General features: G+C 43.0%; 2 protein-coding genes across 3 annotated transcripts; one reads left to right on the top strand and one right to left on the bottom strand.

Annotated features, from left to right (window-relative positions):
• Positions 1-51: 51 nt before the first annotated feature.
• On the top strand, positions 52-720 carry LOC134182888 (uncharacterized protein K02A2.6-like). Its single transcript, XM_062650329.1, has one exon. It carries the CDS (start codon positions 52-54, stop codon positions 718-720), a length of 669 nt encoding a protein of 222 aa, XP_062506313.1.
• Positions 721-6,367: 5,647 nt separating this feature from the next.
• Positions 6,368-13,552, bottom strand: LOC134183329 (uncharacterized). 2 transcript variants are annotated; one of them, XM_062650827.1, is made up of 10 exons: positions 13,444-13,547; positions 13,331-13,353; positions 12,760-13,263; positions 12,541-12,601; positions 12,149-12,350; positions 12,038-12,093; positions 11,862-11,969; positions 8,514-8,857; positions 6,710-7,477; positions 6,368-6,637 (listed from the first exon to the last, which is right to left on the bottom strand). In XM_062650827.1, the coding sequence occupies exons 1-10, from the start codon at positions 13,463-13,465 to the stop codon at positions 6,560-6,562; spliced, it is 2,166 nt and encodes a 721-aa protein (XP_062506811.1). In that variant the 5' UTR covers positions 13,466-13,547; the 3' UTR covers positions 6,368-6,559. The 2 variants fall into 2 exon arrangements, with proteins under 2 accessions (XP_062506811.1, XP_062506810.1); XM_062650826.1 differs by having other exon boundaries at positions 13,331-13,552.
• Between the last annotated feature and the right edge of the window lie 4,744 nt (positions 13,553-18,296).

Here is an 18,296-nt window from a genome sequence, read left to right as displayed (position 1 = left end):
ACGGCAAGTTGACTCAGGTAGGTTTTGGACCACAAGCCCTTGGAGTCAATAATGAAGGAACCTCTTGGGTCTGTTCCTCCTCGTCTGCAGCGCATGATGCTGCAGCTGCAGCGATATGAGTTGGACGAGCGCTATACATCGGGAAAGGCAATACCAGTAGCAGATGCACTGTCTCGAGCGCAACTCCCGACAACTGCAGACGCGGATAACAGGATGAATTCAGACATAGAAGTCATGGTCCACGCAATCACTAGCTCACTTCAAATGAGTGAGACTCGAAGAGATGAACTACAAAGAGCAACAGCTCAAGATGAAGAATTGCAAGCTCTCAGAAACGTTATCTTTTCAGGATGGCCAGATAATATCAAGGCAGTCCCATCTATAGTCAGGCAGTTTTGGACCATCAGAGAAGAGTTGCACGAGGCTGACAAGATGTTATTCAAAGGCACAAAAGTTATAATCCCAGCCATATTTCGATCAGAAATGCTCCGGAGAATTCACAAAGGTCATCAAGGGGCAGAGAAATCTAAAGAACGGGCACGAGCAGTAATGTACCGGCCGAACATGAACAAGGAGATTGAGGATTACGTCAGCAAGTGCACAACCTGTCTGCAAGTACTGTCGTCTGTGATATTCTTGAGTAGGCAGGGTCTTGCTTTTAGAGGAGATGGAGATGAATCAGATGGTAATCTACAACAGCTGCTTTGTCTACAAGAGTGAGAAAGACCCTAACCTAGCACACTGGCTGAAATAAAAGGAGAATGTCTACACAAGTCCACAAATTCAAAATGAAATGATCAAAACATTGAGCCTCCAAGTGCTACGAAATATTGCCACAGACATACATAATTCCCCATTAGTAACGGTGATGGCTGATGAAACTACTGATGCCTCCAACAGAGAGCAATTTACAGTCATCATTCGTAGGGTTTCAGAAGACTTGCAGGTGGATGAAGACTTTATTGGACTTTACCAAACCTAAACTACTGATGCTGCAACCCTTGCAGCTCTGATCAAGGACGTCTTCATAAGACTGAATGTGAGTATGAAAAAGCTTCGTGAACAGTTTCGTGAAGAATCAGAGCACCGATCAAACATTTTTGCCAAGTTCTGATGCATGTTGACTTTAGGCATTTGGTGTGCGATGTGATGTTCTGGCCATGTATTACGCTGGAATACACACAGTGTTCTGGAACAGTTTCTGTAAAGACTTGACTGCTTTCTAATTAAATGATTGTACGATTTTGTTCTTTGTTGTTCAGTAAAATGCTTTTGTCTCAGACATTAATATCAATCGCAGCATATAACTATTAATTTTATCTTTCGCCGGACCATTTTTTCATGCTTGCTACGGGCCTGAGTACCAATCAGCAGCGAGTTTCAGAGGGCCTCATAACAACCAACACGTCTGGGCAAGAGCTTTAGGCAAGCCGGACAAATGGATTCCAGGACAGATAATTGAGAACCTAAGTTCGGTCTCCTATCGAGTTCAGGTGGAAGGCATAGTATGGAAAAGACATGTCCAATATCATCCACAGAAGCGTCAATGAAGGAAAGCAACCCTATGTCTAACTCCCAGTTGGAGGATGGCTCTGCGGACTCACCAAAAAACCGTTACACCAGAGATGCCAGAACCTGCACACCCAATGGCAGTTCCAGAAGATGCAGCTCTGATGCCAACACCACGTCGTTCTACAAGACTATAAGGAGGGTGTCAAAGCGTTTGGACTTCTAGGGGGCGAGAATGTAGAGTGCTGTGCACATGAGTAAACTTGTAGTGAAAAGTTTTACTTGAAGTTGTGTTCACTTGTCTTGAGTATTACACGGTTATATAGCAAATAAACAACACAAATCAATGTCCTAGGTAGATCCGAAGGTGTCATCCTAGGTGGATCCGGAGGTTTCATCAGTGTTACTACATGGCCTCCAGCTCATCAATACTCCATCAAGATATAAACGAAGAATTGCAACCATGGGCAATATTGTCAACGATCATTCTTGCAAAATTTGGCTGAAACGCAATAAACTAGAGAGTAACTAAGATTATTTTACTATCGTCTATCTCTATACATAGAACTTTGTGTTTTAATGTATCGCCACATGATTTATTGGTAGTCTATGTTGGCTACCTGAGGTTGGTAGCTACTCAAAAAAGTAAAATCGTGAATCATTGTAGTGTCTTGCGCTGCGCAGTATACGTATACTCTGTACATATTGCGTTGCGTTCCAAGATACCACACTTCTACAAGCAAATAGTAAGCTGTGGAAGCCGCCATGTTAAAATGAGATCAATTCCCGTATGTAACTCGACTTGCTCGACCAACGAAATGGGGACTCTCCTGTCGTACATGCTGTGGCATCCACGGGGAATACCTGTAAGTAGAGGCAGGGGTCCCAAAAATGAGGTACTGTTGAGGCTATGCAAAGAAAAGCGCTCTCTGAGTGCACTTGTTACAATCGCTGGTTGTGCAAGCACTTAGGCGCACTGGTACGGAGTAAATTCTACGTCAGCAGTTGCAATTACCTGTACTGAACACCTAACTATTCTTCGGAGAATCAGTACCGTGGCGACAGGACTAAAAACTGAACTCTCTGAGTGCAAACAGCGACCCATGAAAGCGGCCATTTTAAAATATCTCCAAGCCCCGTATGTAGCTCGACTTCCCGGATAATGAATAGTAAGGGTTGTAAATCTAGAGTACTTCCATGGGAACTACTGTACCTGCAATTACAAATAGGTGTCCCAGTAAATAGAAAACTGTTGGGCCTTTGCCGAGGTATCCATGTTCGAGTTCTCAAAGCGTTGGTACGTTGGTGCAATATGTTTTGCTTTGACGCTCTAGTATGTTGACATCTGTAGTTCCTACTGGACACAGCATACTATAGGCAAAATTAAACAGGGAAAAAGAAATAACTGCTACTAAAAACGCAATAAACGCGTCAGAGTCTGAGCCCACCATGAATATTTACAGTTATTTTAATAGACTAACTAGCTACGATGGTACGTAATGGCATTGATAACAAGAAAATACTCAACTATAGCTACTAACAAGCAGTCACTTCGTCTATGCCCTCGGGATGTAAAAGGAATAGTTAAGAAAGTCATTCAGTCTCTTAGGGGCACTAAGGCTCCCGGTTCGGACAATATCTATGAGGAAAACTTGATGTATGCACTGGCGGATCTAGAAGGTGTTCAGGGGGTTTCGTGGAACCCCCTAAAATTTTAGGTGACGTTATTACTGGAAGCCCTAAAATTTTATGTGACGTTATCACGCGGTGACCGCGTACCAGCAGTCGGACAGTACGAGTGACTCGTACGGTACTCCTACTCTTTTTGTAAGCCTACTAGGCGCAAACATCTGACACAATGCGCCAATTCAGCACATGGAAGAGCGTGCTGAATTCAGCGCATCGAAGAGCGTGCTGAACGGCTTCACATCGTCAGTTGACATCTTTGTTTGGCTGCCCTAGTTACAAAGTCGTCGCCTGAAAGAAGCTAGTCCTTTCAGACTTCCAGTTGCCAAGACATTCAAAAAAACGTTGCGAAGGCTTCTTTCTTTAAAATTAAGGCATTTCAGGCTTGCAGCCAGGAAAAAAGGTGTGGCGGATACGGCTCTGTGTGAGCCGCGCTCCCACATCTTCCGGAACCTGAAGGCTAAAAGTGCTAGTTGAAATCAAACTGTGGCTTCTTGGCCCAGCTCGAACACCACAACGTCGTTACTTCCTTGCAATTATAATGTTTCAAAGTAGTTATTTTCATCTCATAAAAATATATTTGATGGTCACAACATCACAATTTCATGAAACCATATACAGGTATGTTGATCTCTAGAAGCTTTTTCGAAAGAAATGAAAGAGAGGAAACATTTGCTTGTCTAGCAAAAGGCATGTAGGCTTGCAAAATCAATTCAAATTGTCCGGTGCTGTAGATTCATTAATTAACGCATCCGTTCTATGGTATAGATAATTAAATAGCTAATTTATATCTGGAGGCGTGGCTGATGCTAACATTTGTGACGTCACGGAACACCCATCCGAAAATCCTAAATCCGCCCCTGGTATGCCCCAGGTTGCGTCATATCTCAACTCTTTTCACTTGTATGTTGATTTATGGCTATCTGCCCAACTCCATAACAGATGGGATAATAGTATCAATAGTGAAGGATAAACTTGCCAGCAGATCTGACATGTCAAATTACAGGGGCATAACTCTGTCTTCAACAATTTCTAAGATCTTGAAACTTGTGTTAGCAGACATGTGTAAGTCTAATCTTCAGTCAAGCGATCTTCAATTTGGCTTTATGCAAAAACATAGTACAACTTTGTGCTCCTTTCTAGTACGAGAGACTATAGAATATTTCAATATGAGAGGATCTCCTGTATTTTCTTGTTTTATGGACGCCTCTAATTAGCTAAAGCCTTTGACAGGATCAGTCATAATATATAGTTTGGCATCTTGGAAGATCGAGGTCGCAATCCATTAATTTTACGGTTACGGGAATACTGGTACAAAAATTTGAAAGGCAGAGTTAAGTGGAGACGAGTCTTATCTGATATATTTGCTGTAACTATACTACTACTGGTATGCAAGAAAGTGGTGTCCTTTTACCATTATTGTTTTCTATTTACATCGACGATCTATTGGTAAAGATCAACAGGTCGGGATATGGTTGCAGTGTTGGAAAAGTTAATATAGGAGCAGTGGCATATGCTGATGACATCTGTCTCTTATCTGGCTCCTCATATATGGCTTACAACAATTACTACATATTAGTTCTACATTTGCTGTTGAGAGGCACTTAGTGTTTAATTCTTCTAAGACAAAGTGTATTCGCTTTGTCTCCAGTACAGCATCGTAGTTGTCAACGTTGCCACTACCTAAGTTGATTCTTGATGAAAATGTCCTGGACTTTGTTCAAAGCTGGAAACATCTCGAGCATATTATGTGCGCTGATATGGAAGAGTCATTGTCAATTGAGTTTGAAATGAAGAGGTTTTTCTCATCCTTCAACTCCTTTTACCATCAATTTAAAGGAGCCACTTCGATTGTGTTATGTCGTTTATTAAAAGCATTTTCAGCTGTATTTTATGGGTGTCAGTTGTGGTGTTGCAGTGATAGTCAACTACATAAAGTACGTGTAGCGTGGAATGATGCTCTAAGGAAAATTTGCAATGTCAGAAGAAGAGGATGTCATGTCGATACAATGATTTATTCCACCAGTCTTTTGTCTTTGCCCAAGATGCTGAGAAAACGAAAACCACAGTTTTTGTCTTCTTTTAATTCAGTCTGAGAACAGTGTTATCGCGTACATTTCGTCTCTTATGTATAATTCTCAGCAGTCATCCTTTTTACTTCATGCCGGGAATGGGAATTGCATTACTTCCAAAGCCACACCAGGGTACTGTCGAGACAGTCAATTGCTCATGACTTTTGGAAGAACGTTGATTTATCTCTATCTGAGTTTCGGCGCGAGGCTGCAAGCTTGGCATACCATTGGTTGTTTGAACCAGCTAGAAGTAGTAAATCAGTACTAGAAGACTTGTTTTCAGTAGATTGATGCCACAGTAGTTATATCACTTGTTTGTTTGTTTGTTGGTTGGTTTGATTGCTTGTTTCTTTTTTGCACCATTAATTTTAATGAGTGCGGCGTCAGGTTATAATAATAAGAAAAAGCACAGTTTTTTGGCTGAGTGATCAATTACGTCAACGGCTATAGTGCAGTATTTAGGACATGCATGATCCTATTTTGTATAGATCTAAACTAAAACCTGAAAGTGTCTAGCTGCATGTACAACTAGACTGTAAAAAGGTAAATAATTTGAAAATGAATTTCAATCTAGTAAATTTGTATAAATATAAAATAAAAAATTAATTGATAAACTTACCAGTGACACAATTAATTATATGTACACTGTAGACTAGTCTCGCGTAGCCAGACCCCTTCCTCCGCGTCATACCGCACGGAAGTACTTATGACGCGGCAAAAAGAGTCTGGCTACGCGAGACTTTGTGCTTGTGGGTACTGTATACATGTATTTAGGGATATGTATTGTGCATGTGCATAATTAAAAACACAATGGCGGATCCAGAGTGGCGTTTGGGGTGCCTAGGCACAGCCATTTTTCAGATGACGACAAAAGACCAAACCAAAAGCCGTATACATAGTAAATACACCACCTTTTTCCAGTCTGGATCCGCCACTAAAATATTTACCGTATTAGTTAAAATTCCTTTAAAGTTACTAAAAGTAGGCGTGTCCCGTACCATCGTGAAGTTTAGCCTTTCCCATTTCTAGAGGTCACGGTACATACTTGAGGCCTATGCATACTTTTTCGCACGCGTACTCTTTTTTATCACACTAAACAGAGTTCAGAGAGGAGGCGCGGCCGTTTGGACCCCGCCTGGATACGTCACTAGTGCTGCCACAAATTGTGAGTTCATTATGTATTCAAATAATATGTCCAGGTTAATTGCAATAGTACTGACGCTCTGAGCAGCAGGCGGTCACAAAGGGATTGTAACCATGTGCACCTCTTACTTTATGCTAACTACCAGCATCTACTCCACAACACCATCCTCTTCAGACTCATTTGCCGCTATTTCCATCAGTATTTCTGAGGCTGCATTTTCTTTCTTCTATATCGTTTGACAAAAATTAATATTGACTTAACAATTACTTTCTTTCCGGTTTTAGTTACTAATTCTTACGTCAATCTTTGGAGTCGTTCCTTTGTAAGTGCTGTCCTCGTTGTCTTCCTGTTGCTTGAAAACGACACACGTTTCACAATTTTCGTCATCTTCGACAGGGTCGTATTCCTTGCAGTCATTAACATCTGCCCACTTCGAATGGACGCTCCTTGAAAGCCTTCTTTTACTGTCTTCTGTCGTACAATCAATATTCTCTTCATCGCTTAGGCTACAGTCTTCCGTTTCATCTAAAGTATCAATGATTGTTACAGTGCTCTCTCGTCTGTCGAACTTTCGTTTCGGATTAGAATCTTTAACGAAATAGACATTGCAGTCCTTCTTCGTCCACCGTTCTTGACGTCTATCGTTGTTTTCTTGCGTTCCTTTCTGCCAGTTACTCTTCGTTTCTGCCACAAAGCGCCGACACTTTTGAAAGTATCTGATCCACAGCCTTCTGGCTGGTCCAGGAAATAGGCTATAGACCGTCAGCAATACGCCAAAGATAGCCAAACACACTGGAATGGTGCAATACAATATTGTCAAGCCTAAATCGTCAAATTCCGACCTACAGTCACTGCTGCTGTTACTCTGTTGGCACAAGATGTAATTCGCGATTTCCTGGTCATTTTTATCAGACCAAAAGTAGCTGTAAACCTCAAACATAGTAAATGCGAATACAAACAGAAGTGGAGCCACCGTTACTAGAACCAAGAAATGGCGAGTGATAACGACTCCTACAACTTTGAATTCTTGGTTCATTGCTCTCTGTTTGACTTGAAATTTAAAAGACTAGACAACATAAACAAAATATTACCACAAGGCCGTTATGCTGTTTCATGTTACATGTAGAAGCATTATAAGCAAGACTCAGCTTCTAGGTACAGCTGGTCATGCACAGCACTCTACACGAGCAAATGTCAGACCAAGTAACCTGACAAGAACACAGATAGTCAACTTGACCATTTAGACGCGACAGGAGAACAAGACTATCTGCATGCTAAAAGCCGAAGCAGCCTCGATGTACAAGTAATCTTTGTAATGATTTGTTGACTTACAAAGTCCGCATCTACCCACATCTACACACATCTACACACGCACGCACGCAGGCACACAACAAACAAATAAACAAACAAACAAACGCGCCCTCGCAGTGGCGGATCCAGAGTTTCTGAATGGGGTAGGCGCACTTTAGGGTACTGGCAATGTGACATTACGAACCAAAAAGCAAACAGATATATTAATTAAATAATTGCTAAATATTGATAAAATCATAAAAAATTTGAAACAAGACCACATTACCAATAATATTATAATCCACTAAATGTAAAATCTCTCGTAACAACTGGTCCTAGCTATGACTGGTTCGGGGCTAAGGTTTGAGTTATAGAATCAGGGTTAGACTTTGGGTAGAGCTAAGATTAAGGTAGGGTTAGGGTCTTGGGACCACTTATGGCAATACCGGACCAACTATATGGCAACCACAACTGGTCCGGGAACCATTTATGGCAGCCACCACCTGTCCACGGGGGACCACATATAGCGTGACAACTTTCAAGACATGCACAAAAGGAGTTGCCAATGGTAGCCTGGGGCGCTTACTCATCGCAAACACAAACAAGGTTAAGGTTTTATGCAATGACTGCGTCTTCAGACGCATGTTCAAATCCTCTGAAGCCTTCTTCGTGTACTGTATTTCCGGTCTCGAAAGGGGAAGGCACTCACCCCAGTTGTGCGACCCTCTAGAATAAGATCCGCCACTGCCACGTACATGAGCAAACACACTTAACGAATCCTATGTAGTACAGTGGTTTCTATACATATATACCTGTCTCATGCGCTTAATAATAAGTATTGCCATGATAAAGGCAATCACTCCTGCAACTTGAGTTGGTACTGTGTACGAGTAGAATCGACCATTTCCTGAACTTGGCAAACACGTGAATTGAATGATGTCGCTTTGATACGACTTAGTGCCGAGAATAGCGGACACGATTGTTGCAGAAACACCCAAGGCAAAGACGATCTCAAGAACCAAAACTAGTTTCGAGTGACGTCTCAAAATGCCTCTTTGTCCTGGCTTCTTAAGGTCATATATAGCCACATAGAAGTTGAATACAGACGTTGTAAACAAAAAGAAAGACGTCAGAAACGTGAAATGAAAAACTGCGCCTGCAAAAACCCAAAAATATATGTATAAGAAATTGAAGCAAGGTAATAAAAGTTAACATACTTATAAAGTTTAAACGTCTGTGTGAAGTACGTGTAAAATTAGACTTCTACAATATTGTGTTGTAGACGGTATTGCTGCATCATGTTGTTCCATTAATGTTAATCCTGCCCTTAATGAACAGAGAAGCACTACAGTGCCAAACCCTCGGCCGGTGTATGTAACCATATCTCGTCACTGATAATTTTTTGCATACTGAGGTATTTAGCTCCTACCCACTGGTCTCAGATAAGGTTTCCCAATGCAAGCGTGTCAACAAAGGGTGTAACTATGCAGAAACACTGTGGAACAAGCAATTGTTACAAGTCAGGTACATTTCGGTTACACGTACCGCATGGCGCCTGAATCTTACCAGCACCTTCGCTCTCTGGACGTCTGGTTCTCGGTAAAAAATATGCACTTGCAAATGTAGATTAGGCGTTAATTCTCGTAACTAGGAGAGGTGGAGCCTTATGATTGCATCACGTTCGTCTACTGGTCGGTAATGACGTCACGTCTCGTCTATTAGTCGGAATAGCTTCATTTGCATCTAAACTAATCGAGTATGAATACAGTTGTACGGTTGGTCGCATTAGACTACTGTAACCTTAGCTCGGATATCCGGGCCTTCGGTAATAAGTTACGACGGTATTGTACTGTCAATGCTACGTAGCGTAACCTCTAAATGTGCATGGGGCTATAAGCTTAATTCTGTTGGGGATCTATTCATTACAATGTAAAAGCAATAAAGTCACTAGAGGATCCAGGATTTACTTAAGTTAATTAAAGGGGAGGAACAATCTAGAATAGTGACACGCCCCAAATTCCACTAAAAGCAGTTACAAACATACTTGAGCACTAAACGCATACAACTGCATGTGATTGCATCATCTCGTTTTCAGTCACTATATGAGAAATACACAGACACTATTTTGATTATAAACAGTTGTCACTTCTGCTTCTGCAGTGGCGTTGGCGTCGTTACGCATGGACCTGAGAAAGCCAAGGTCTCCGCAATATTAGTAGGCGCGGCCTTTTAGATGCTATACAAGGTCTCATAAAAGTCAACCCAAGTAGCTGGCCTTTCCAACTTTTAATACAGCAAACAGAAACTAGCTGGCGGTTCGTATCAGTTGGTTCGAGGTCGGAAATTAGACGCATACGTAAAGACGTGGAGCATGCGCGATGCGCGCCATGCCATCTTGGTACATACCAGCGGGCCTATGCATGTATCTAGGACAGCAGCCAGTACTTTCGAACCTGTACTTGTTGATCGTACTAGACAGAGTTCAGGGAAGGAAAGGTCAGGGTCCTTGGGCTCCCGACTGGATCCGTCATTACTTGCTAAATCCTTGGCTGCTAGCCTAGGTTACGAGGATGTATATATGGTAAGTCATGAAATACAAGGTCACGTGGACGTCAGTAGACACCACATGCCAAGACATGTACAATCAGCTGGCTGACAAAAAACAGGCAGCCTTTGTGTCATAGCTTCATTTGCATCTTAATTTACGAGAAACACGATATAGAGTACACATATTGCTATACGAAAGAACGGAAAGTAGACTGACAGGTGCAGGTGCACTAACCGATTCCGTCACAGTGGACCCATGCGGAGTTGATAATACCGTCCACGTCCATCCACATCCGACAGTCGAGTCGGTCGTCGAGTCGTTGGTCTACAGCGGTATTACTATAACCCTAGCGCATGCGCGATTAAGGTTAGTGACAAAACACCACCCAATAGATTAAATCATACAGTTGCATACAACAACCTGCTTTTACGCATACCAGTACACGCTTACATATGTACATTGATCCACACATAACTGCAGAACTTACCTAGGGTGGGCGTGCCTGTGACTCCTGCTTACACACTCCATTGAGAGAGGCGCAGTTGGACCTCCATTTAGAAGTAGGTCACCAAGACGTTGACAGATATAAAATAATTCTTTTTGTCCATTTTACAGACAAAGAAAACATCACTGATGGCTACAGTTCCGATGAAAGTTTACAGCATTTCTAACTGCCACACAGAGCAGTTGCTACTGAAAATATATTTGTGGGGAAAGCAACCAAATCAGAATCAGAAATATGGCTGCATTGATGTCTTCTTCTGTCTGCAATCCTCCAGGAAATTCCATGGCTTCCACCCTATTTCCTAACCACACTGTGCAAAGGCACATAGTACCAAATGTTCTAATAAGAGCCCCTGCCCTTCTAGGCAGAGTAATACGGTACCTGTAGGCTGCATAAGGTCAAGGTGCCGTGCTTAATTATGGACACCAACCAATGTGGACCTGCATGCATATTGCAGTGGCATAACCAGAAGGGGTGCACAGGGTGCTCGAGCACCCCGTGCTTTGTCTTGGATGACTGGTAGGAAAAGGCTCACGTCGTCACTGCAAAGTCAAAATTATAGTAGGACTCACACAGACAGACAGAACTCCAAGGCAGTTATGCACTGCACTGGAATTAGCTTGACTTTCTTCGCATGCCAGCCACACTTTATGGCAAGTTAAAATTATCATTTATGTTGAGCATCCACCGCACCCCACCCTGGTTCGCAATCCTGGCTACGCAACTGATGCAAACATGTACATACGTAAGTATATCCATCTTCTCTATTACTGTCTCGTATTTCGTCGTCTCCTCAGCTGTGAGGATTGAGGACTGCAAAACGTCCTCTGCTTTTTTATCCCATACTCACTGTAGTTCAGTGCTGAAACTTACTGTGACTCCACTTCTTCATCTACTCCTACTTCTTCGCTTTAGCGACTGTACCTCCTGAACTAAGCGGAGGAGCTATACAGGGGCGAGTGATATCAAAAACACAAAGAAGAAGAAATTCCTCTATACAACTACACAACACTCATGCAGTTCTATACTTATGCCCTAAAACGCCTCCTTTGTGCTATCACAGTTAACTTTATACATTAAATTTGTAAATTATTTCTCATATATTACCGTGAATGATACAAAGTGTAGTTGGATTCTCCCACGTGCCGAATGCGTCGCTGTGCGAGCAGTAGGTAGCGCGGTTTCCCACGGAAAATGCAATAGCGTAATGTAGAGCTAGCAATGTAAGCACCGTTGACTATACGTTACTTATTTAAACAAACTCAGTAGTGATAAATTCGCACCTGTCACCAGGTAGAAAACTACCGTGAGCAAAGTAATCGGGTGCGGAAACTGATGCCTGAAAAGCACAAACAGCTGAAGTAAAGTATCCAAGCGTTTCTAGAATTTCTTACAATTCTTTCACTTTTGCCCAAGTATAGAAAACAATGAACGAACATATGCATATTACAACTAAACTGATATAGTATGCGGAAGCAATGAGAGAAAGAGTTCCCTTTCTCAGTAGCCAGTCCGCTATAGGACAAGGAGGAGAGCATGGAAAGTTGCTCGAGGATGAAGAAATAAGTGGTCGTATGCACGACGATGTACCGTTAGCTGTTCAGAATTGAAACAACAATAGTTACTAAATATTCACGCACATCACAAAGACGTACAGACACATAATCATTATGCACATGACAGGTAACGTGCGCATACACTAACATTAGTCAACCACTGTGCACTCACACGTGCACACAAGCACTCACACTCCCGCAAACACTATACTGCTCTCAAAACGCTTTACCTTTGTATCGCTCATCTTTCCCTGCTGAGTCTATAGATATGGAAACCATACCTTGAAAGGTCTGCAACAACAATTATCCACAAAATCACACAAATAATGTGGCCAAGTAGTGTAATGTCGCGATGCAATTAATTTTTATTATAAAGTAACAGTAATTTTGTTTTAATTAAATAGTAGTATGATAGTTTGACAACTTGGACGTTAATTAACTACAATTACCTTTTTATTCGTTTCATTTTGATGTCGAGCTGGAAGTTGTGTACAATCAGGGAGTGGAATACAGACGTCGGGTGACTGTGCAATTCTTTTCAAGATGTTCCATTCCGATTGGCAGTGCACCGTCTTGACAGCCGTACATACGTCTTTTGTTGGCCAATGCTTGTTGCACAAACTATCATTTACTAACGGCCTGTAAAAATAACTGCAAATAAAGGGAAGGCCGTAAGAGAAACAGTCTTTAGTGATCAAAGTCTTTAGAGCAAGCAGACGCTTCAAGTCCGTTTCTGTCCTTTGCAATCCGCAGCCGTCATCAACAACGATAAACCCACTAAAAATTTCCTTCTGCTGGTTCATAAGTTGCAAATCGTTCATCCATGGAAGGTAATTTCGACAAGCAGATGACAACAAGACATCGTATTTTACCTCGTTGAATTGATGGTCTAGTTTCACACTCTGCTCGTCGCATCCAAGAGAGCTGTTGTCATGTGAGTGCGTGTGAGTGCTCTACAAGAGAAGATTCATGCAGGTAAATCAAATTAGCACTCAAGCCTAGCTTGATTCGACGTCGTACTTCTAATTCAATCGAATTCTCTCCTGAAGAGAGAGCAAAAAAGATGGTAGGAAGGCAGTTGAAGACAACAATGATGACAACAATGAAACAAGCAAGAAGGCAAGAAGACGCACTCCCGTCTTTAACTCGAACCATTCTCTTGACCCCCAAAAGCGCTTTTCTGTGTTCCTTCCCTTCTGTAACTCCTGTTCCCCTAGCTGTGACTGCGCAAAGCACATGTACAACTGCCACAAACTAGGGATGAACTCTGCCTCTCCCCCAAACCGGTTCTGCACGTGATGTCTCGTGATTAGAGAATGTTCATTTGTTGCCATTTGTTGTAATGGTTCGATACTGTTAGGTTTCACATGTCAAGCGCATTTACGTAGTATATTCCCGCAGTACGCGATCGTATAGAATTATCCAGCTAGGAGACGTAAAAACGGGACTTTGCAAAAGTCACGAGACTTTGAGTGTAGCTATTCGTATTGGGACTTCCTGTCTGCTAGTTATGTTTGTAGTTGGCTTGCTGGCTGGCTGGCTGGCTATTTCTTGCCAAGCTTCAGAAATGTGCCACGCCTCCTGTGTGGTCCAATCACGAAACAGTATTCCTTTACGTCGTACGTGTCTAGCTGTGACAATGTACGAACAGCCAATCAGATGCGCGAAACTTTCATGAATTTTTTACCAGAACAATGTAATTCATGTTGTGATTGCCCGGTCTTGTCAGAAATAAACCACAGAACTTACCTGATTGCAACTGCTAACACAAAATCAATCGCTTCTTAGCTACACTATCTAAACATAACCATGCACGACGAATAGTTATGTCCGTGTGTGGTAATTAACTCTCGTTACTGTACTTTGACGACTACAGACTTTTTAAGGTCTGGGAGGTCACGCGAAGCGACAGTAGCCAGGCGCGTAACTCCTGTGAGGCGCAAGGGGGAACGCACCCCTCAAGATTGATCACGTGATTTCTAGAAAAATCCTGAAGCTAGAACGAAATTGCGTAAATGTTAGTTTATAGGATCTTTTACTTTGATTAGAATACTGCTTGCACTTGCTTAGTTATACAGAGTGCTTTAGCTATGCGCGTACTTGTTTAGGAAACGCTTAGTTTGGTGATAGCTCCCGGATAATGGAGGTCTAACCCGGATGTAGACTGAAAACTTGCATTTTTGTGCTTCTATACCCATATAACTTCCATCTAGACTATTCTCACAAAGAAATAATATCGGTTGATATTTACACTATATTATTAGATGAGAGGGATGTAAAACACTTAGCTCCTGCACGTTTGAGACTCCGGGCTCTGTGCATGGTCAACTCAAAATAAAACTCATCTGCTCTTCTCTAAGTCTGTGATTGTCATGTAATGTAAAATTTGAGACTCATTCTTTTACTTGTGGTCGGATAAAAATTGAAGGCGTGGTTGGTAAAGTAGGTGTGTCTGTAGTTTGCTGGGTGTGCACTCCTCTCCAAGTGTGCCTGGCTACGCCACTGAGTAGCTTGGCAGGATATTTTACAAGGATACCGCAACTAAAGGAAAAATAGCATCCGAATTCGTATTTTCCCCCGACAAAATTATTGTGGTTTTCAAAAAGCTTACTAGAGCTGTGGAAGAAACGATGTAAACAGAAGAAGCAAGCTAAATATAGGCTACATAGCGTTCATCCGCTTTCACTCTAATTAGTCAGAGCCAATAAAAAGCTTGAGAAGGAGGATGGACACACTGACTGGCACGTGCATGGGGTTGTCGACATGTGATATAGTTTACTGCTATTGATACATCTTAAAAGCATGCAGAGACATCACATCGGACAGCGATATCAATGAGTGCATGGGCTGCATTCCAATAATTGTCCATCCATTGGTCCTTCCGTCCATCCACAGAGAGACAATAATGTACCCCTCCTCAAATAAAATTACTAGTTTCAGCTATGAGCCATAAGAAACGGGATATGTAAAGGTCACGAGACTTGACAAGTAACGTACTCAAAACCTAGTGGGGTTAGTTGACTGCGGGGTTTGTTTGTGCCTGGCTTGCTGGCTATGTCTGTCTCGCTTAATTTAGGAATGTGTAACACTCTCAATGCGGTCCAATCAACGAGCAATATCTGCGATTGTGTACATGCAATGAACGAACCGCCAATCAGGTCTTCAAAACGTACATAACTAGGAGCTTACCAAAACAGAGTAATTCATTCATTGCCAGGAGTTGTTGGCAATAAACAACAGAACTCATAATTACATGTAGTAGTTACCTGTCTGCAACTGCTAAGTATAACTTTTATACGGGAATCTAAATTTTATACGGAAATCTAACATTGCGTAACCAGTATTATTTGAATTGACTAGAATATAAATAAATATCGCAAATGTTAATTTATTGTTTCTGGTAGCCGAACATTTTCACCTCAAGAATTTTCGAGACAATGCACAGGTAAACATTTTATGTTGCAATATCTACTCAGAATATAGAACAATTTAGCAACGCACCTCATAAACCTTAATTAAAGCTGAAAATACCCGTATAGTGTCCATTCTTATGGAGCGGGGTATAATTTCTTTATCCTTCCTGCTAATGTGCATAAGTACGTCTAATATATTAGAAACTAAAAGTATATTACAGTAGATTAGGGGTACATACCCCGTATGTCAAACAGAGGCGGAGTGACCACACATGAGCCATCATGGCTCTCGTTCTCATCGCTACCATTGCCATATGCTATCAAACCCTATTCACTCTCGTCGACAGTATGTTCGCCATTAAGCTAAACGCCTCAAATTACGACACGTGGTACCGTCACAGCCACTGGAGATGCAACGCTCCCGACGTCAACAATCCAGGAATGACACTCCTGAGTCTCCCGAGAGAAGACAACCACGCAACATCACTCCTCCTCTTCGGAGGCAGTTTCAAGAGCAACCGAAAAGCCAGCAACTTGACATACGTCTACAACTTCGATTCAAGCTCCTGGAGCCTCGTCGAAACCGACACAGCACCGAAACCGAGAGTCAAACCAATGCTCATCACGCTTTGCGGAAACCGAGTTATTCTCTTCGGAGGCTACCAGAACGACACGAAATCGGGAAAGCAGCACAATTTCTACCCGAACGACACGTGGGTGTACGACACGCAAAACAGAAATTGGAAATCCGTTTCGGTTAGTAACATCACCAATTTGTCCAACCAATTTTCAGCTGGCAAGGCGGTTGCGATTAGGAAATACGGAAAGACGTGTAAGTGCAATGACGCGGCACTCTTTCTTTCGAAGAAAGCATTGTGGTTCTGGACACTCGAGTGCGTCGACGACAGTAAAGACCGATTAGTCTACAATTGGAAAATATGGAAATCCAAGAGCGAAGACCGTCCAAAACGCGGCCGCATTGCAACACTCGTTTCCACGAAATCCGACGATAGCATCTACATGATGGACTCAACGTGGAAACTGTGGCGTCTTTCCGTTCGTACCACAAATTGGAGTAGCTGTGCGATCGATGAAGAGCTAAAAATGAAACTAAGAAAAGTCAATTTCGAAAATCCTCTCGCTTTCTACAATGAGCAGGAAAAAGACAAAGAAGAATATGTCGCTTTCAGCCGATATCGCGAACAGGTCGTCGTCTACAAAGAAAATCAGCCCAATGTTGAAACATCCGATGGCGCCTGGCTAAAGCACGCCCGATATCACCCCAAAGAGTATGCGAATGCGCTTCATTTCGACAGCTGTCCTGTCGTCTACCTTGACCACAACAACATTTGCTGGCCCGAGCTCTGGCGGTTCTGCAACGAAAGCAGCAAGACATGGAAGTGGACCAAGCTCGGCGAGCCACTCCTGGCACCGACCTCCCACTACCAATCAGGTTGGCAGATGGGAAACGAGGCCACCTTCCAGTCGTTCAAACTGATCGGTCAACACGTCTACGTCTTCATCAAACGACTCTCCGACCGCTGGATATCGGAGCGGCTGTCCAAGAGGACAGTCGTCGGTCCTCAAGTGTGGAGCTTGAACGTGCACACGAGGACATGGTGGAGTTATGACGTTGCACGCGAAATCAAAGACGTCCTAGTCAGGAGTCGTTGGTGCGGAAGTGTGTGGTTGAACAACATCTTAGTGATATCCGTCTACGTGCCCGACGACAAATCATTGAAAACGTGGGCGGATGGCCGACTGAAAATATGGGCGTACGACGTCGGTCGTCAAGGGTGGACAAAGCTTAAAGAAGTATCCGACGAAATCCCAGATGCAAGTTGTGGTCACACCCTCGTTGCAGTCAACAGCACCAATGGCATCCTGTTTGGCGGAAAGACCGACAGCAATTCGACAGGAGCACTATGCGACACGTGGGAATTTCATGTCGATTCGAATTTGAGGTCGATCACGTGGCATCGCCATGGATCGCGATCCAACTGCAACAACTCGTACTCCCCAAATGGCACGTACGGACACAGCGCTTGTAAAGCGGGAAGCAACATGATCGTTTTCGGTGGCATACTTGATTCGGAAAAATCGTGCAGCGAAGATTTCTGGTCCTACAGTTTAATATCAATGGAATGGAAAAGGATTGGAAACTCGAGTACCGGTCCTCGGTTGGCGCCGTCGGTGGACTGCAGCTGCTCGATGGCCGCCACGCCGAATAATTTGTGGTTGACCGTCCTCTGCGACTCTCGCATTCATCCACAGTGCCGCGACAACGGCTACCAGACCTGGATGTACGTCTTCGAATCGAGACTCTGGATACCCATCTCCTACTTCCAATTCTACGAATCCAAGCTGCTGTCCAACATCGCATTTCTTGACGACCAGGTTCTCGTCATGTTCGATCCGTACGACGCGTCGTTTATCCGGCTCAAAGCGGGCTGTCCCAGAGGTTTCAATTCGCCGAACGTGGCAACGAGACCGTGCACAGTATGCGGAAAAAGTAAATTTGCCGGAGCCGGAGAGACTCATTGCACGCCCTGCCCGAAAGGGCTGACGACGGA

This window comes from Corticium candelabrum, chromosome 8 (genome assembly GCF_963422355.1).
Source record: "Corticium candelabrum chromosome 8, ooCorCand1.1, whole genome shotgun sequence".
Lineage (NCBI taxonomy): Eukaryota > Metazoa > Porifera > Homoscleromorpha > Homosclerophorida > Plakinidae > Corticium > Corticium candelabrum.
Note: the sequence above shows the minus strand (reverse complement) of the source record. Positions and strands in the feature narration are given on the sequence as shown.

Coding starts and splice junctions, on each gene's coding strand:
- LOC134182888 (XM_062650329.1), top strand. CDS start 52: ATGAAGGAACCTCTTGGGTCTGTTCCTCCTCGTCTGCAGCGCATGATG.
- LOC134183329 (XM_062650826.1), bottom strand. CDS start 13,465: ATGGTTCGAGTTAAAGACGGGAGTGCGTCTTCTTGCCTTCTTGCTTGT. Junction 11,970..12,037: donor AGTTTTCTACCTGGTGACAG/GTGCGAATTTAT, acceptor TTACATTGCTAG/CTCTACATTACGCTATTGCA. Junction 7,478..8,513: donor TTATTAAGCGCATGAGACAG/GTATATATGTAT, acceptor TATGTTGTCTAG/TCTTTTAAATTTCAAGTCAA.